Here is a 20791-nt window from a genome sequence, read left to right as displayed (position 1 = left end):
AATTAGATAGCAAGATAGTCCAGGTCTTTTTACACTGAATGGAAGGCAAATTCATGGCAAAATCAGCCCCTTATGATCAAGAACTGAACTTAGTCATATGAGAACTTTGCCTCAGTGATTAATTAGCTAACTTAAGTTCCTTGTTCCATACCATGTAAATAAATTTCCTCATCAATACCCAAGCACCCAAGTAAATAAATACCATCCTTTTCGTTAAAAGCTGATTTCTTTTGTTTCTTAATTATTTTTATTTTTTTAAATGTTTATTTACTTTTGAAAAAGAGAGACAGAGACAGAGCACAAGTGGGAGAGGGACAGAGAGAGGAGATGCAGAATCTGCAGCAGGCTCCAGGCTCTGAGTTGTCAGCACAGAGTCTGACACGGGGCTCAAACTCACAATTGGTGAGATCATGACCTGAGCTGAAGTTGGACGCTTAACAGACTGAGCTACTCAGGCACCCCAAAAGCTGATTTTTTTTTTTACAGATAGTTTATTGTCAAGTTGGTTTCCATATAACACCCAGTGCTCATCCCCACAAGTGCCCCTCTCCATGCCCATCCCCCCTTCCCACCCCCACATCCATCAGTCCTCGTTTTTGTCAGCATTCAAGAGTCTCTCATGGTTTGCCTCTCTCCCTCTCCCCTACCATTTCTCCCCTTCTTCTCCCACGTGGTCCTCCGTTAAAGTTCCTCCTAATCCTCCTATACATGCAAACATATGATATTTGTCCTTCTCTGCCTGACTTATTTCGCTCAGCATAACACCCTCAAGGTCCATCCATGTTGCTACACATTGCCAGATTTCATTCTTTCTCATTGCCATGTAGTATTCCATCGTATAGATAAACCACATCTTCTTGATCCATTCGTCTGTTGATGGACACGTAGGCTCTTTTCCATGTTTTGGCTGTTGTTGAGAGTGCTGCTATGAACATTGGGGTACATGTGCTCCTATGCATCAGCATTTCTGTATCCCTTGGGTAAACTCCTAGCAGTGCTATTGCTGGGTCATAGGGGAGTTCTATTGTTAATTTTTTGAGGAACCTCCACACTGTTTTCCAGAGGGGCTGTACCAGTTTACATTCCCACCAACTTTTTGGTGGGTGCCCGTGTCTCCACATCCTCGCCAGCATCTAGAGTTCTCTGATTTGCTCATTTTAGCCACTCTGACTTGTGTGAGGTGATATCTCAGTGTCACAAAAGCTGATTTCTTAATGGAAGAATTGTGTTTCTGAATCTATATCTTCCTTTCTAAAAGAAGGATACTTACATTAATCTGTTTCCATGACACACATAAAGCTTCCTTGGGATAAACTATCACTAAATCTAAATTTTCATGTCCTATAAAAAAAAGGCCATGCAATAAAATTTCATTAATTCATTAATTTATTGGATGAAAGAGTGGATATGGGTAAGTCTTTGTTCCAGCATCATGTCATGCATGATTGGGAAGGGGGAACAGTGTGTTCACATATTGTCTGACTAGTTTTCTTTGCTTTTCAGGACAGTTCTGGGATGAGGCTCTGGAAAAGGAGGTGGTTTGTGCTTGCTGATTATTGCTTGTTTTACTATAAAGGTGAGCTGCGGCTCAGGCCACCAAAGGCTCTTTGTGCAGGAGGCTGTGGTGAGGTGATACAGGTGGTTATGTTCTCAAATCCAGTGACTGGACTAGTGGCCTGAGCTAATTTATAACCTATTTACTTGTCAGGTGTTCAGTTTTACATATGTGGGTGGTCGGTCACTTTATTTTATACCAGTACTGCACTGGAAGTGCCATTTGTTGAGTTAAAATAAATAGAATCCAGTTTGTCTGCTACTTAGGATCTTCATGTCTGGAATTGTCTTAGCTTCTACCCGTTTTAAGACATAGGTATACCTTTGATACAATCTGGAGAGGTGGGAAATAGAGATACATCATTGTATGTTGTAACTTGCTGTCTGGATCTATCCCCTACAATATTGGATAGACAGTTGGTGAGTTGAGTTGACCACATAAACATTTATGGAGCCCCAGCACATAGAGTTAGGGGCTGTACAATAGTGAGAAAGAAGTAAGGCTTGAAACATAGAGAAGAGAAAGTTTTAAGACAGACTAGTCTGTGTTAGGTGCTTTAGAAGACGTTCAGTGTACTTAATCAATTCAGGGGGAGCAAGAAATTCCATACTGGAGAATTTAGGGAGGCTTTTTAGAATAGATGGGATTTGAGTTGGGCTTGTAAAGATCGTAGAGCTTTGCCTCTGTGTAGGGGGGAGATGGACATTTCAAGCAGAGGAGACAACTTGAATAAAGTTCTAGAAGCAGAAGAAAGTGGAATGACAGACTTGTGAGGCCCTAGACATACTAGGAAAGAAGGCTCAGGTTGTTGGGTAAGGGTCAAAATGCAAGAGGGCTGTGACACCAGGCAGAGGAAATTGGGTTTCATTTTGCATCCAGTGAGCAGTCAGCCAGAGCCTTTGAGTAAGAGAACGACAGGACTAACTCTGTCATTAGGAAGTTACCTCTATAATGAAGATGCTTTGGAGGAGGAAGAAAATAGATGTAGAAGGTAGGGTATTTCGCACATGCTCTATCTAACTTTGCCTGTGAGGTTTGCTCCTCCCAGAATGCCCTTCCCCATCCTTTAAAAACACTTTAAATATCACCTTCTGAAGCCTTCTCCACTTCCCCAGACTGTGTGCCTCTTCAGCCTTTGTGTTCCCACAGCACTTTGTAAACTGCTGTATTTCAGGAATTAGCAGGTGGTGTGAGCATGTTTACATGCCTGCCTCTGCCCCTGTCTGATTCACCTGTGTGATTCCAGCATTAGCGCAGAGGTCTCCAGAGAGCACCTGAGTGGACAGTCAGTGATTGAAGTAGTCCTGGGAAGACATTTGGGGCCCTGAACTGGGGCAGTGGGATGGACCAGCCCAGAGAAGGTGCCACAGAAGGTTATTCTGATGTGTTTTTTCCATTCAAAGACAGCCGAGAAGAAGCTGTCCTTGGGAGCATCCCTCTGCCCAGCTATGTGATCTCACCTGTGGCCCCTGAGGACCGCATAAGCCGCAAGTATTCCTTTAAGGTACTGCCCCCTCCCATCTAGTGCAGCAATTGCACCCTCAGAAACTTTGTGTTCCCAAAAATGGCTTCATAAAAGCAGTTGTTTTTTGTGGAGAGAAAGGAGAAGAAGCTAGAACATTTCAGATGCATGTTAACAAAGTTATAAGTTCTTTAAACAATAAAATCACAAGTGCTTTCATTTGTATCTGAGCTTGAGTCCTCCACCTTTGCTCAGGTATGCAGACCCCTCTTTTCCTCTCACTACTAGTCCTATGATTAATATGGATTCCTCCTTAGGCTTTCTTTTGACTGTAATCAGCCAGTCTAACTAGTATCCAGCCACTTAGTGCAAGTGGTGGTCCCTCATAATGGATTTATATCAATTATATTATGAAAACTTACACTGGGTTAGCAGCTCATGTTGAAGAATTTTCAAGTTTGTCCACTTTCTTTATCTTATTGAAAAGTGAGTAGAATCAAATTTGGATTATTTCTGGATCACTGAAGATTCTCAAGGGAAACTCCTTCAATAGAACCCCTTTTCTACTTTGTCACCATGCCATGTGGAGAGAGTGTGGCCATGTTAATTGATGGCAGTCCTTTATGCCCTCTAGCATCTTCAGAGCCAGGTGTGGAAGCTCCAGGTAGGTGGCAGTCAGGTCCAAATTTGGGAAATCCCGAGACCATCTCCTTTGTCAACCTCCGCACATTCCTTCAATGCTGCTGTTTCTTGGGTCCTCCAGGAATGGAGGATTTGGGGGAGGAGTTGAAGTTCTACTGACAGCTGAGTGGAAGTCTCAACACTGAAGCAGCAGCCTTTGGTGCTAGTAGCCATGGGGAATGCCCTCTCACATTGCTCAGGATGCAAGGCAATGACGAGCCTTTTAAGAAGGGTAGGGGCTCCTGCCCCCACTACTCATATAGCCTAGCTACATGGGTACTAAAGCAGAGGTTGAATAGAAGTCAAGTTTGCCAGCCATAGATAGTTGAAAGATTGTGGAAAAGCACAAGATAACACATGCACTATCTGTAAGGGTTAAAGAAAGCATTGATATGTGGTATCATGGTATCACTAGAAGGTGATAGTCTGTATTGGTGCCTTGACCTGGAGTCCATTGTGGGGGTGATGGTTGGAAAATTTGTCTCATCTTTTACATTTCTTTTCTGGGCTGATGTTTTAGCTTTGTTCATTGCCAGGTTTGCGCTGTCCTTCTGTTTTCCTTGACTGTCACTATCCTGATGACTCAAGAGTTGCTGTGGGTTGAAGATTCTGGGATTTTTCCCTGTCTCCTGTTGTATGATGTAGTATTACCTTATATTTGTAAAACCTTTTATGACTGGAGAAGTACTTCTATCCATGTAAGCTCATTTAATGTTGTGGAGAGTCAATGGGTGAGGCCAGTATTATTAGCTTCATTTTATAGATTAGGAACATGAGGATTAGAGTGCTTAAGATACTTGCTCAAAGTCACAAAGCTGGGGGATGATGGTGACAGAACTTGAACATGAACTCTGTGCTCTTTCAATTGCATTATAAAGAGAGGGATGACAGTTTCTTTCTCTTTCTCTCTGCTTTTCTTCCATGTCTTATTTTGGTCACCTCCTGCACACACATTGCAGGAGGTGGAAAGTGATTTGAACTAATACTCATTGTTGTCATTTTAGGAATACTCTTCTGTTTAATAGTTCAGAAGCCTCTCCTGCTGATGGCTGGCTGTGAAAACATTGTTCAGTGGTCCTGTGCAGCCTAAAAGTTTTTCTCAGAAAACCTTCCTTTCTAGAGTTCAGTGTTTTTGCTATTGGGCCAACAGTGGGGATAACGTATGTAATTTTTTGGGACAGCGTTTGAAATATGGTCAAGACGTAACTGATTGTAACTATATATATTTCATCTTAACACTTCACTGGGAGGTGTGAAAACAGATTTAGAAGAACATCTTTAATGTGTCATAGATTCTTTTCTTTTTGAAAAAAAAAATGTTGTTAGAAAGGCTTCACCAAGAGTATTCCCTAAATCTTTTGTCTGAGAGATAGAAGGCATGCATGTGTTGAGGAGGGGGGAATCCTCAGGGTCTGAGAACAGAGAAAAGCTACTCCAGACAAGTCTGGTGGTGTTCAGCTGGTTCTCCACAGAGGGCTGTGGCTTCCTGAGTATGAAAGAGTTCCCTTTCCCTTGGGTTGAAGCATTGTTCTTTTAGGGGCCAGAAAGTGGGCCCCTTGGACAGTACAAGATCCGTGTTATTGGGTATACTGAGGAATGCATAGTGTTTTGTGCCCTGGGCCTTACACCTGCCTCTGATACCAATTCTTTCCAGGTCTGAAATTCTCTGACTGTTGCTAGGGCATCTTGCTTGAGATTGTTGAGAGTATTTGCAATGGTAGATAGGCACACCCTGAAAGGTTATATGGTCCTTTCCTTGCCTTTCTTTTTCAGGGCAGCCTGGCAGCCCTCTCTGTTACCAGGAAGGCTGGTGCTAAATGGACATGGGCCTTTTATGCCCTGTTGGCTCACCTGGGGCGCCTTCCCAAACAGTTCCTATTGGATGTACAGCCACCCTTGGCCTGCTGATCACTTCTGAGCAAGCTTGCCCCTTGGATCCAGGATCTAGAGCAAAAAAAATCCCCATGCAGCCAAGGGTCCAAGGATCTGTAATGGGGAAAAAAGCCTTTATTGCTCCCCTTTGAGCCATTCTTCCTTTCTCAGACCAAGGTTTCCTGACCTGAGCTCTATAGACTCCAAAGGTCAATAGATAAATTACATCTTTCTTTTTTTTTAACCTATAATGTTTTCTTTGATTAAGAAAGCAAGCTGGGGTGCTTGAGTGTCTCAGTCGGTTAAACATCTGACTTCAACTCAGGTCGTGATCTCATGGTTTGTGAGTTCGAGCTCCATGTCGGTCTCTGCTAACAGCTCAGAGCCTGGAGCCTGCTTTGGATTCTGTGTCTCCCTCTTTCTCTGCCCCTCCCTCCCTCCCTCCTTCCCTCCTCTCTCTCTCTGTCTCTCTCTCTCTGTCTCTCTCAAAAATAAACATTAAAGAAAAAATTAAAAAAAAGAAAAGAAAGCAGGCAACAACAAGTATCCATAGCACCTGTGCCTTGGTCACCATAGTAACCAGAGAGATCTTCATATCACATTACTACCATTGTAAATATCTTGAAATAGCGTTATGCTCATTGTCACATTGAAATGACAATAATTATTACTATATTTCTTATATAATGAGTTATTAAAGAAGTACCTGTATCACTATCCCACATTTAAGAAAGTTTTGGTAACTGTATTTCAGTATAGCATATTTCCTTTATTTTATTTGCATACTTAGAAACATTCTGAGAAGAGTTCTTAGGATTTATGAAACTGTCCAAAGGGTTCATGCCCCCCAGAAGATTAAGATCCCTGCTTTAGATTCTGGCTAAAGGCCAGCCAAGACATGTGGTTTTTAACTTATTTATATTCAGCAAACTTTCACTGTGCTTCATTGTTCTACTTGGTAGGATATAGATACTGGGGTGTTAACAATGAGAAGGACAAAGTCCTTGCCTTCATGGAGCTTATATTCTAGAATCTGCATGGAGATTATTAGGGGATAAGAAGAGAACAGAGAAGAGATGCCTTTTTCCTCTCCCATTTCAGTTCTGTCCTCCATCTATTCCTTTCCACTGCTCTGTCTATTCTGTCTTGGTTGCCATCATCCTTCCCATAGGTAACTAACTTACTGCCAGAATAGTGCCTAGCACATGGTAATTGCTCTGTAGGTATTGGCTACCGCTGCTTCAGCCCTCAGACACTGCAGCCTCCAATCAGTCCTCCCCACTGTTCCTGACTTGCACATCTGTTCAGGCTATGCTCCCACCATAAACCCTTGAGTGGCTCCCCCTTGTCTGCAGGATAAAGCCCAGTCTTGGTTTAGCAGCCCGAGCTTACCTCTCCAGTTCCATTTTTAGCCACTCCCATGTTAGGCTTTCCCTCTGGCCATGTACAGTTGCCTGGGGCCCCAGGATATTTCATGCCCACAGGCCTTTGCCTGAACTTCAGCCACAGCTCAGAATGCCCTTTCCCCAACTCTTACTAGTCCATCAAGTCTCTGATTGGGGGTGACCTCCTCCAGAAAGCCTTCCATGAGCCCTCTGGGAAGGTTCGGTGCACTTCTTCTGTACATCCACAGATCTTAAGTGGTTGATTTGCCCGTCTGGAGCTTTTACTAGGAAAACTAATGCATCATCTAGTTCTGCCTGGGTAGATGGGGCTAGTCCCATTCTGTAAACAGAGACTGCATAGAGCAGTCATTTTTAGTAGTAGTTGTGGTTAGTTACACTGATTATACTTTCCAAGTTATGGGTTCAGGCTTACTTGTAGTTCATGTTTAGTCCTCTGTACTTTTTTTTTTTTTTTTTTTTTTTGAGAGTGTGAGAGGGGGAAAGAGATCAAAACCCTGGAAAGGGGCAGGGGGAGAGAGAGAGAGGTGGGGGGAGGGAGGAAGAGGGAGGAAGGGAGAGAGAAGGGAGAAAGAAGGGAGAGAGAGAGAAGAGAGAGAGAGAGAGAGAAGGGAGAGAATCGAGAGAATCTTAAGCAGGCTCCACGCTTAGTGAGGCTTGATCCCATGACCCTGAGATCATAACCTGAGCCAAAATCAAGAGTGATACCTTAACCAATTGAGCCACCCAGGTGCCGCTAGTCCTTTGTATATTAGCAATGGGGAGAGGGCAGAGAAGGGTCTTTCAGAGTCTCTAGAAAGTTCATTCAGTAAGCCCCCTTAAATTACTTAAGTGATTGGTCCTATAATAACATCAGCTAACATCTTTTGAGCCTTAAAAGTGGTAGGCTATGCTGTAAGTTCCCTGTGTGCATTATCTCACTTAGTGCTTACACAGCCTTAAAAGGTAAGTACCATCACCACCCACCCATTTTAAAGATGAGGAAACAGAGGCCTGGAGAGGTTGAGCAGCTTGCCCAACGTTGCTCTAGGGTATGAAGGCAGGCCCACCATGCACGTCAGGCTAGCTCCAGGGCCTACGTTCTTACCCAGTTCACTGTGCTGCTCATAGTCAACCCGAAGGTTGGGCATGAGGAGTTCCCTGTTAATGTCAACAAATGGTCACCGGTCTGCGTAAGGCATAAACCTGACAGTCTTGTCCTTTACAGTTGCCGTTCTCAGCTCTCCTGTCTATTCCATCACCAGGTCAGGCTGATATTACCTGCTGGTTTTGTGCAGACACTGAGTGCTTCTCTCCTTCTCAGTCCCCACCCCCCACCCTCTCTCACCTGTACTCCTATAGGGTGTCCTGCTCGTCTCCTCTCATCTGCCCCAGCTTGACTCTGACCTCTTCATACTGCAGACAGAGTGGTTTCTCTGGACAAAAATCTGATCTTGCCAGCTCCAACTCTTTAATTGCTTCTCCTTGTTCTTGTAAATGAGACAAAACCCTAATGTGACCACAAGGCCCCGGTGACCTGGCCCTGCCAGCTCCAGTAGCCTCATTTCATCCTGCTCTCTCCTTTTGTCTGTGCCAGGCCTGCTGGCCTCATCCTTGAATGTATCATATTGTCTGTCTTGGGGTCTGACACATCCCTCTGTGCTACTCCTACTAACATATCTGCTTACTATGTAGAAGACAGCTTAAATGTCACGTCTGTAGGTAAGTCCTTCTCCAGGTCAGGCCAGGTGCCCCTGATATCCTCTCTCATAGCATCCTGAACTTCTTGATAATGCTGACAACAATTGTAATTATTTGTCCATAGGCTTTCTCTTCTTACGTAACTGTCAAGTATCTTGACCTTGATTAAGGCTGTTGCTTCAATTTCTGTTACAGTGCCTTTCACATAAACAATCAATGCTAGATTGTTGTATGAATAAGTTAGAGAATGATTTGGTCAGTTGATGGGCCCTGGCCTTTGGAATGCTCCTACATTTCTTCACGTAGGCCTCTGTGTTCTAAAGGCTGATGCTTGGGGTGTGAGCATGCTAGCTTTTATCTCTAGTGCTAGGTCAAGACCAAGGTCCTAAAGGCCTGGAGAACAGTCCTATCCTAGGGGCATTAAGTTTTTGAGGTAAAATCTTCCTTGCAGACATCTCCATTTCCTTCAGCTATAGCCTGAAGTTTTCCATTAGGTCATGCAAAGTTGCCTAATAGGACTGTTATTTGGAAAGTGAAGAGCAGAGGGGAAGGGAGCACCTCTTGAGATGAGACTAGGGAAGGGGTGAGGAGACTTCTCATTATCTTGGCTCTGGCATCTTTCTCTGGCTCAGGGCACTTTGGACTTGGGTCACGTGGCCAACTCCCTGCATTTCTCACATTCACAGTAAATACATCTTTTATGCCCAATCACAGGCAGAATATAGTTAAGAACCTGCTCTTCAGAACCAAGGGCAGCTGGACACAGCACATATTGGCAGTTTGATTAGTGACTGAGGTTGTTTGTGATGTTAGCTCCTCTGTGATGCTGGATCTAACTCCCAAGGTCCATTTGCAGGCAGACCTGCTAAGTCCCCATGTTCGAAGGGTGTCCTGTGTTGATTTCCTAGACAAGGCTGGCTCCACAAACATTAGTATGGCAGGAACCTCTCTCTATCATACTCTTGAGGGCTCCCTCTACTTGTGGGTGGCCTTGTGTTTGGTGGGATTGGTGCCTGTCCCAGAATCCTCTGTGAGTGGGCACAAAGTCTGGGAGGAGGTATCAGAGATCTATTGGGGTCCTTATGCAGGGGACCTTTTCCAAGAATTTCTGCTGATTCACAGCAAGACACAACAAGTTCCTTCTCATTCTGTTTTCACTGTCATGTGTCCATCTTGCTAAAACAGGAGGAATCCTTTCTGGGACAGTGGATAACCCTTTATACATGCAAGGAAGGAAATCAGGTTTGCTTTGGTCCCTGTAGGGACCCTTAGCTGCAGGCTAAGTTTGTTTGTATTCTCTTGGAACTAGCTGGATAGATTCAAGTATGTCCATATCAGCAGACCCATAATTAATAAGCATTTTGGACCTAGATGTTAGGGTGGGTCACAGAAGCAAATGTTGACAGTTCATCAGAGACTTTTCATTTGTGACCATTAGTGATTCTAGAAGCATGTCATTTTTCAGCCCCTAATTGGTTCTTTCATTTTGATTTCTCTGACTCATCCTTTCATGGAGTCTGCCTTTCATTCTGGATCCACATTATCAGACCATTGATCTGTGTAATCATACTAATATCTGGGCAAGACCTGGGAGCATTGTATAGAGAAGCTTGGGCTTGGAATCAGATAGACCTTTGTATAAGTCCTGGTTCCAACTCTTTATTTATTCCACAAACATTTATTGAATACCTACTATGTGCCAGGCACTATTTCTGGGGATACCATAGTGAACAAAATAGACAAAGTCCTTGCTGTCATGGAGTTTATATTCTGGAGGGAAGAGACAGATGATAAGCAAACTAGTATAGAAAATAAATAGTGCCAGATAATATTAATTGCTGTGAGGAATCCATTACTGGGCGTGGAAACCTGGGAAAGTTATTTAACATCTCAGACTTTATCTGCCACATTTATAAAATAGAGATTCTGTCCCTACCTCTGAGGGCTGTTGGGATTGGAATGAGATTAAAGTCCTGGAACAGACACTAATAAGATTTGCTGATCTGCCTCCTTTTTTTTTTTTTTTTTTGGTCTTCCTCTTTATACCATCTTCTTATGTAGATTTGGCAAGGGTTTTCATTACAACTTTAAGACAGGCTTGTACTTATCAGAACACAGCTGGTGTTTCCTCTTGTTTGCACCCAACCTGGTTGCTTTTCAGTGGTCATTTCTGGTACCTCTTCACAGGGTCTTTGTAAGGATACATTTGAAAGCACCTTGAGGCTTCCTAGCACATAGTGGGTGTGCAAGGATTTTTAGTCATATGTTAGCTCTGTCATACTTTGTGGCTCTTTGGAGAGATAGAAGAGTAGCAGCATTGATAGGTGCACATCACATGTCATACAAGTGGTATGCCAGATAATATTGGCGCAGTGATAAGTGGTAAGGCACAGTGAATATTTGCACCAAGCTGCTTGCTGTTATTGCTGATTTTTGGCTCAATTCCAGTAATCGCATGCCTCAGAAGAACCAAAACAGGGATTCCAGAGAGTCTGCTTGTACAAAACGTGGGTTTTGAAAAACTTTTTCACATTAGCCTTGACTGCATGCCCCTCCCTAAGCAGGAGGAAGATAAGTAGGAACAGGTGCAGCTGCAGGGCTTTGACCGTGGAGACCAGACACAGCCATCACTGGGTCTAACTTCACCAGGAAAGGGGATTCCAGCTGTGATGTTTTCCAGGTGTGGGAATAAGCTGGGTGGTACTTGCGCTTTTATTTCTGGATGAGAGGAGAACATGGTCAGAGTGTCTTCTTGTTTTTGCTCCCAGAAGTGAAATGTGTGCTGACCTCTCTGACCTGGGTTTCTGCCTCATGTTTACAGGCTGTGCACACAGGGATGCGAGCACTCATCTACAATAGCTCCACTGGGGGTTCTCAGGGCGAGCAGTCAGGCATGAGGACCTACTACTTCAGTGCCGACACCCAGGAGGACATGAACGCTTGGGTCCGGGCCATGAACCAGGCCGCACAGGTGCTGTCTCGATCGTCACTAAAGAGGTCAGTCCCAATGGAGGGTCCTTGTCCAGAGCACTTCTCTCACTAGGGTGGGGACCCAGATAAGAACTCTTGGGTGCCCCCAAATTCTACTGTTCATTCACTCATAGTAAGCCCTGCCCTTTCTCTCAAGTCCTGTTTAACAGTGAATTCTCTCGGAAAGATAATGCATGCATGGTAAGGTCCCCCAGAAGTTATCTGGTCCTCTCTTTGTTGGCAGAGACATGCATGCCAAGGCCTGGGAGGGTGAAGTGGCTGCCTGAGATAGGAGCCTTGGAACCTGGTGTGTGTGTGTTTCTTATTTTTCCTTCTCTGATGTGTGGTGGGACGGACAGCCTTGGGGCAACAGATTGGGAAAGAGGGAGAAAATGTGCCAAAGAGTGCCCACCATGTTGCTGAGGCCAGCCGCCACTTCCCTCAAGTGGACAAACCAAGGGTACAATTAGGGATCTTGAAATTATTGAGTCTGTTGTCTGTGGGTTATTCCCTGAGAGAAAGCACAGGAGGACTGTGAGTGGATTTAGGGGCTCAGAGAGGGTAGGGTGGCCCTGGAAAAGTAAGGATGTGCCTTTTTAGCAAGTCCTCATCTGACATGGGCCTGTTTTTCTTTTTTTAAACATTTATTTAATTTTGAGAGAGAGAGCATGAGCGGGGGAAGGGCCGAAAAAGGGAGACAGAGGATCTGAAGCGGGCTCCATGCTGACAGCAGAGAGCCTGATGCAGGGCTCGAACTCAAGAACCGCATAATCATGACCTGAGCCAAAGTTAGACACGTAACCAACTGAGCCACCCACGCACCCCCCATTGTCCACTCTCTGAAAACCTTGCTCTGTTCAGAGGCCTCTTTGACTTTCAGTGAGGCCTCAAAACAAAAGGTTATTCTCCAGTAACCTAAACATGTGATTTTTTTTTAGTGACTGTAAATGGATTTCACATGGTGTGTTATAGTTTGCCAACCTTTTCCAACTCCTGTGTATGTAACTTTTGGTATTAGTGGTACATTTTAGCTTCGTGCTTTCTTGAAGCAAACCTGGTATAATGTGAACTCCTTCACATTATAGGACCCCATCCTGGGCCTACCTTTGAAACTTCCGTAATACCTCAGTCAAGCATTTCCCACACTGTTCCCCCCCACCCCCCCACCTTCTGTCTACTTCTCAGTATCCTAGATTTCAGGGAGGGATTGTCTGTATCTTCTTCTGCACACTTGACACAGAGTAAGCTGTTAAATGTCTGTTGAATGAGTGAAATAGTGAATGAATATGTTAGATAGGACAGGCTAAATGACTATCCTGGAAGTTCCTATGTAGACCCTGAATCAGTAACTGCAAGGGTTCTGACAAATCTGACTCTCTTCGTGGCATTGTCATGCAGCCTGCATTTGTCTATTGTGTCCATGATGATGATGTGAAAGCCTCTGCCATTAGCCTGTGGCACTCTGTTGAGAGTGACATCGGTATTTCTTCTTAGTTTTTTTTCTTAAGTTTTATTTGAAAGAGAGAGAAAGAGTGAGCAAGCAGGGGAGGAGCAGAGAGAGAGGGAGAGAGAGAAGCCCAAGCAGGCTCTGTACTGTCAGTGTGAAGCCCAATGTGGGGCTCAGACTCAAGAACCGTGAGATCATGACCTGAGCCAAAACCAAGAGTCGAACACTTAACTGGACACTTAAGTGACTGAGCCACCCCAGGTGCCCCAACATTGTTATTTCTTTGGCACATCTTATTCCTAGTGCACATGCTGGTCTCTAATGCTCACTGTTTCTTAGTCTTTGTCTTTCATCCTTAAAAAAACACAAGTGTGTGTGTGTGTGTGTGTGTGTGTGTGTGTGTGTATAAAATTATAAAATAAATGAAGACTTTTGTTATAAAAAATGAAAAAAAGTAAAGTCCAAAATATCCTTTATCACCTTCCTAGGGTAATCTCTCTTGTCAGGTTAATGGGAATCCTTTTTAACTTAAGTTCATTTATATATATATATGCACCTATAGAAATATATATAAGTTTCTTCTGTGTTTTTTTAAAGCATGAATGGTAACATCTTGAGAATCTTTATCAGTATATATGGATCAACATTATTTTGGACTGTTGTATATGGTATTTTATAAAACCATAACACTTCAAACCTTAGGTGGTTTATTTTTCCTTTTACTATTATAAATAGGCCTATAATGAAAAACCTTCTACAAGCATCTGCATGTGTGAGTCTTTCAGATTGCTAGGTCAAAATACAATGTATTTTAAATTTTTTTTTTTTTTTTTTTTATTTCTAGGAGAGAGAGAGACAGCATGAGCAGGGGAGGGTCAGAGAGAGAGGGAGTGACAGACTCTGAAACAGGCTCCAGGCTCCGAGCTGGCAGTCAGCACAGAGCCTGACGCGGGGCTCGAACCCACGAACCGCGAGATCATGACCTGAGCGAAAGTCGGACGCTTCACCGACTAAGCCACCCGGGCGCCCCCAATGTATTTTAAATTTTAATTGATATACCAAGATGCTCTTAAAAGAAAGCTGTTTCGTCCACTACCCACATCTTTGCCAGTAGTTGATATATATTTTTAATGTTTTATTTATTTCTGAGGGAGAGAGAGTGTGTGAGCAGGGGAAGGTCAGAGAGAGAGGGAGGCACAGAATTTGAAGCAGGCTCCAGGTTTTGAGCTGTCAGCACAGAGTCTCATGCAGGGCTTGAACCCATGACCCTTGAGATCCTGACCTGAGCCGAAGTCGGACACTTAACCGACTGAGCCACCCAGGCGCCCCTACTAGTAGTTGATGTTACCAAGATTTAAAATATTTTGCTGAGTTTCTGTGTAGTTAAATAGTATCTGGTTATTTTAGTGGATGTCTCCACGATGATAGGGATCTTTTCTGCTTATTGGCTACTGGTATTCCCCCTTCAGTGAACTGCCTCTGCCTCTCCTCTGCCCATTCTTCTCCTGAGTTTTTGACCTTGTCTCGGTGCTTCCTTCCCTGTGTGCTGTGAGATCTCTTCAGGTTAGGATGTGGCTTAGCCCCTTGCAGAGGCTGATTGTAAGCTGTCCAGTCTTGTGGTGAACAGAATTTAAGTTTCCCTTCTTTGGAAAGTCAGGATGCTGTTTGCTAATCTCTAACATTCTGGCCTTTTTCCTGTTCTCTTTGATTTTTCAGAGATCACCTGAGAGATTTCCTGAGCCCGTTTCTGAGTTCCCTTAGGGCCCTGGGGTCCTGATGGCTGGCCCTTTCCCATCTTTTTCTCCATCTTGGACTTTTAATCTCTTTTCACTAAGGTTGTTTTCTTTTTCATGAAGAAGATCATTCTTCTTGATGAAGTTATGGAACTCAATCTAGAAGTTAAAAAATTTGGCTTTATTTACACTACATCATCTATCCAAGGCAGAGATACTTATGTCTCATATTCTTTTAAAGCTCTCCCCTTCTTCATTTTAATTCTTTTTTTTCTTTAAGAGAAAGACAGTGTGTACATGCAAGTGGGGGAGAGAGGCAGAGGGAGAGAGACCCTTTTTTTTTTTGGTATGATCTTATTTATTTATTTATTTATTTATAAAATTTACATCCAAGTTAGTTAGCATATAGTGCAATAATGATTTCAGGAGTAGAATCCAGTGATTCATCCCCTACATATAACACCTAGTGCTCATCCCAACAAGTGTCCTCCTTAATGCCCCTTGCCCATTTAACCCATCCACCCACCCACAACCCCTCCAACGACCCTCAGTTTGTTCTCTACATTTAAGAGTCTTTTATGTTTTGTCCCCCTCCCTGTTTTTATATTATTTTTGCTTCCCTTCCCTTATGTTCATCTGTTTTGTATCTTAAATTCCATGTATGAATGAAGTCATATATTTGTCTTTCTCTTACTAATTCCATTTAGTATAAACCACTCTAGTTCCATCCATGTTGTTGCAAATGGCAAAATTTCATTCTTTTTGATCGCCAATACTCCAGTGTGTGTGTGTGTATATATTATATATATATATTATATACACAATGTATGTATACACATATATATATATATTTATATACACACACACACACTGGAGTATTGGCGATCAAAAAGAATGAAATATACGTGTGTGTGTGTGTGTGTGTGTGTGTGTGTGTATACACACACATACCACATCTTCTTTATCCATTTATCTGTCTATGGACTTCGGGCTCTTTCCATACTTTGGCTATTGTCAATAGTGCTGCTATAAACATTGAGGTGAATGTATCCCTTCAAAACAGCACACCTGTATCCTTTGGATAAATACTTAGTAGTGCAATTGCTGGGTTGTAGGATAGTTCTGTTTTTAATATTTTGAGGAACCTCCATACTGTTTTCCAGAGTGAATGTACCAATTTGTATTCCCACTGGCAGTGCAAAAGAGTTTCTCTTTCTCTGCATCCTTGCCAACATCTGTCATTGCCTGAGTTGTTAATTTTAGCCATTCTGACTGGTGTGACGTGATATCTCATTGTGGTTTGATTTGTATTTCTTTGATGATGAGTGATGTTGAGCATCTTCTTACGTGTCTGTTAGCCATCTAGATGTCTTCTTTGGAAAAGTGTCTATTCATGTCTTCTTCCCATTTTTTCACTGTATTATTTGTTTTTTGGAGTGTTGAGTTTGATAAGTGATTTATAGATTTTGGATACTAACCCTTTATCTGATATATTATTTGCAAATATCTTCTTCCATTTCATCGGTTGCCTTTTAGTTTTACTGATTGTTTCCTTCACTGTCCAGAAGATTTTTATCTTGATGAGGTCCCAGTACTTCATTTTTGCTTTTGTTTCCCTTGCCTCTGGAGACCTGTTGAGTAAGAAGTTTCTGTGCCCAAGGTCAAAGTGGTTGTTGCCTGCTTTCTCCTCTAGGATTTTGATGGCTTTCTATCTTACGTTTAGATCTTTCATCCCTTTTGAGTTCATTTTTGTGTATAGTATAAGAAAGTGGTTCAGGTTCATTTTTCTACATGTCGCTGTGCAGTTTTCCCAGCACCACTTCCTGAAGAGACTGTCTTTATTCCATTGGATATTCTTTCCTTCTTTGTCAAAGATTAGTTGACCATATATTTGTGGGTCTATTTCTGGGTTCTGGGTTCTGCTCCATTGATCTAAGTGTCTATTTTTGTACCAGTACCATATTATCTTGATGATTATGGCTTTGTAATACATCTTTAAGTCTGGAATTATGCCGCCAGGAGAAAGAATCTTAAGCAGGCTCCACACCCACCACGGAGCCTGATGTGTGGCTTGATCTCATAACCGTGAGATCACGACCTGAGCTGAAATTGAGAGTTAGACGCTTAAATGACTGAGCTACCCAAGCATCCCTCATTTTAATTTTTAGAAAAATAGTTTGTTTTTTGTTTTGCTTTGCTTTAAATAAACTAACCTCAGCTCCTTCTAGACTCTCTCTGCCCTTTTTGCCATCATTCCTGTGGGCCCAGTCCACTGTAGATCTGTGTTTGATTTTGTGCCCCACCTTCCATTTCTTGTGCCCCAGCTTCCATTTCTTGTGCATGTCCTTTTATAACTTGAGCTCTGGCAGGTATCTATGTTGTTATACTGGCCTCTTTATTATTAAATTTTTTTGAATGTTTATTTTTGAGGGGTGGAGGGGCAGAAAGAGAAAGCCGCAGATCTGAAGCAGGCTCCAGGCTCTGAGCTGTCAGCACAGAGCTTGATGTGGGGCTCAAACCCATGAACTGGGAGATCACGACCTGAGCCTAAGTCAGACACGTAACTGACTGAGCCACCCAGGAGCCCCTATACTGGCTTCTTTAGACCAGCAATGGCAAATGGGTTCTTGTGTTCCATCTTTGTTCAGTTCATCATGACTGACTAGGGCACTGGGGCAAAGATAGCCTGAGAATGAAACCAGGCTTAACAGGAAGAAGTGTTGTGATTGAAAAATAATGACTTCTTGAACTGATGAGAATTAATTTGCTGCCTGAGATGTGGCTTTTTTTTTTTTTTTTAACCTTTTCCTACCTAAAGATTTTGTAATTAACTATCAGATTCCAGTTTGGGAGGAGCTCCATCCTTTATCTCTTGGGCTGCCTTCCTTCCCTCTTAGGGTCTCAGATCACTGTATTGTCTCTAATTTTTCTCTGAACTTTTAACATTTTTTCTTATCCCATTAATAAATTCTTAAAATCCCATAATCATGTTTTCCTAAGTTTCCTTCCTTAAAAAACAAAACAAAAAAAAATTGTCCTGCCTTCTGAGTCCGAATAAAGGCAGAATAATGTTTCCTCTTAACTTTCTAAGAGATTGTCAGCTAAGCAACTCCAGATTCACTAAATGTTCTTTTTCCTCAGAATAAGATGTTCAGACATTTGGTTAGTTAGAATTATTCATTAGGCAGTACTAAGTCTTCCCTTTCCTCCAGTTTTGTGATCTGCATTGGAAAACCTCCATCTGTATTAAGTGAAGGGCCCCAGTGGTCGTGTAATGGTCTCAGTCTCTCCCTAATTTCTCACCAGGTGCTTCTATCCTTATCCACATAGGCAGATGCTTACATATGTGTTATAATAGGACTCCTGATTGCAGGTAGCAGAAAATGCAGACAAATTTACCTTAGAAACGGAGGACTTTGTTGGTTGCTTCACTGAAAATTTCAGGACAGATCTCGCTTTAGAAACAGCTAGGTTCAAGGCTCAGACAGTATCACTACAAGTCATTCTCTCGGGCTCTGTCTAAGCAACTATTGTCCAGGACAGCTGATTCCCCCCCACCCCCATCACTTCCTACTGTATTGGTTTCTTTTACCTTATGTTCTTCTCCCACAGCTTAGTGTCTGAAGTCAGATAGACATGGGCTCAAATCCCAGCCCTACTACATTCTAGCTGTGTCACTTGTACAGATTGGGAATGCTTTAAAATTTTTTTTTAACATTTATTTATTTTTGAGAGACAAAGCACAAGTGGGAGAGGGGCAGAGAGTGAGAGGGAGACACAGAATCTGAAGCAGGCTCCAGGCTCCAAGCTGTCAGCACAGAGCCTGATGCAGGGCTCGAACCTACAGACCATGAGTTCATGACCTGAGCTGAAGTCAGACGCTTAACTGCCTAACTGATCCACCCAGGCCCCCCAGGAATGATTTTTAAACCTCAGTTTGTCTGAGTTCATAGGGCTATTACAAGTGTTAAATTAAAAATAGGAATGTATAAAGTGCCTACTCACTAGGATACCTAAGATATTTGTATTGGATATGCTGCCTTCTGTAGGACTTGGTTTGACAATGTCATTGGCTTTTTTTTCTTTACAACCATCTAGTTTCATCGACCATCCTCTGGATCACATTGATGATGAGTCTTCTGTGAGCAAATTGCACTCTCCCTTGTTAGGATGTGCTCATCCCCTAGCAGGGTCACTGTGGTTCTGCTCTGCTCAGGCTCCTGCAGCACTCTCTCTCCACCTGCCCCTCACCTCCTTCCTCCTCCCGCCTCTTCTTACATCATTCCTCTGACCCAGAGCAGAGTTGAACACTCTTGCTGCCACTCCTGTCTTTATCCTTTTGTTTCCTACATAGGCTTCAGAGACCTTTGATAGAAATTCATTCATGTATTCTTAAGATCCCATGCCATACACTGTTAGGAGCACCAAGCAGTGCTGCCAAATTCTGCTCTCTACCTCCTTCTGTTCATAATTTCTTCCCCCCATTTCCATGTTCTCCCACTTGCCAGACTTTGGACTGGCTTTTGATTCGCTACAGCCTCCTTGAAATCTGTCCTCCCAACTCCTGCCATTGGACCGCTTTTTGTCTCTAGTCTAAGGATGTCTTGTCCTCTCCAACAAGCTAAAGCACTAAGCAATGAGGTCAGCTTGCCTTTACAGCTCACAAAACTGACAAGCAGCTCAAATAGGAGGGCCCATCAGAAGACAGCTTATCTCTTTTCTCAGTTTCCGAACCTCCTTGGTCTCTGTGTAACTGGTAGTCCTGTCTTTGGACTGTAGGAAATTACTGTCTAATCACCTTTAGAGTAAAAACCAATTTCCTTAGGGCTTTTGAGCACTCTATGAGTCTAGTCCCTACGACACCTTTGGGCTCGTGTCTCACCATTCCCTATTCTCTTTGCCCTAACCATACTGAACTTCTTGAATTGGGTGCATCTGTACTCATGCATTCATCTATTTAGTCTTTTATTCTACAATTGTGAGCATATTGTATATCAGACACTGTTAAAGATGCTGTGTTCAAAGAAAGAGGCAAAGTCCCATCCATTCTTGGGTAGGGATGGTGGGTACAGACCATAAACAAGTAAACAACAGGATGATATTCTATCATAATCTGTGCATGAAGGCAGTAAAATAGGGTGATGGGATGGGAGAGGTGAGGGGGCAGGGAGTAACAACTTTTTTTTGGGTGGTCAGTGAAGGCCTCTGTGGGGAGTATATGTAGGTGAGACCTGACTGATATATGAGGGTTAAGGATGCAAAACTGAAGTGGAGTGCTTTAAACAGAAGGAATGGACCCTTACAAATACCCTGTGGCAAGAACGAGCTTGGTTTGTTTGAGAAACAGAAAGCCAGGGAGTGTCGCTGAATCTAAGGGTGCAAGGGGGGAGAGTAGACTGTGATGGGATCTGGGTGAGAGATGGAGGTCCATCTCATGAGGCACCAGGATCCATCTGGGCCTTGCTCATCTGCACACCTCCCACTGCCCAGTCCTTACCCTTACTAGGAGAACTTCAGCACATACTTCAGGCCTTAGCCTAAATGTTATTCCCTCCTTCCTTGACCGTTCAGTGTGATAGATACCCCAGCTTGTAGCAATGTGTCATTCCTTGTGCAAAGGACTTTCATGCTCAAGGCATGTTGGCCTGCTTTTTCATTGTCACCCCTACTAGTCTGTAAGCTTCTTGAAAATGGAACAGTGCCTGGAACATGGTAAACAGTCAGTTAATGAATGGGTGCACGGATGTTTGGCTGGCTGGGCAGGTCGGTGGATGATTGGATGAACAACTGTAAGTTGTTCAAATAAGGATTTGGGATGTCAGGGGGCAGTGGACCATTGTTGTGGGATTGGCGTGTGGGGAACCAGCCTGCTCAGAAACAGCCCATACATTGCTGGGTCTTTGCACTCTCTTCAGAGAATTAAATATTTGGCTTTCCAAACCCTTGATCACTTTGAGTAAAGGGTCGCAGGAACACCTGAGGTTGGAC

The 20791-nt window shown here is 43.2% G+C and overlaps 1 protein-coding gene across 12 annotated transcripts in view; it reads left to right on the top strand.

Annotated features, from left to right (window-relative positions):
* The window catches only part of PLEKHA7 (pleckstrin homology domain containing A7), a 224223-nt gene that overhangs the window by 144241 nt on the left and 59191 nt on the right, over positions 1-20791 (top strand). For all 12 annotated transcript variants that reach the window (XM_039236764.1, XM_039236775.1, XM_039236763.1 and 9 more), the window contains 3 exons: positions 1504-1576; positions 2959-3059; positions 11475-11650. In XM_039236764.1, coding sequence (XP_039092695.1) covers positions 1504-1576; positions 2959-3059; positions 11475-11650 — 350 coding nt within the window. The remainder of the gene's footprint in view (positions 1-1503; positions 1577-2958; positions 3060-11474; positions 11651-20791) is intronic.

This window comes from Hyaena hyaena, unplaced genomic scaffold, assembly GCF_003009895.1.
Source record: "Hyaena hyaena isolate Hyena2069 unplaced genomic scaffold, ASM300989v1 scaffold_116, whole genome shotgun sequence".
NCBI classification, from domain to species: domain Eukaryota; kingdom Metazoa; phylum Chordata; class Mammalia; order Carnivora; family Hyaenidae; genus Hyaena; species Hyaena hyaena.
This window is presented reverse-complemented; position numbering and strand designations above follow the sequence as displayed.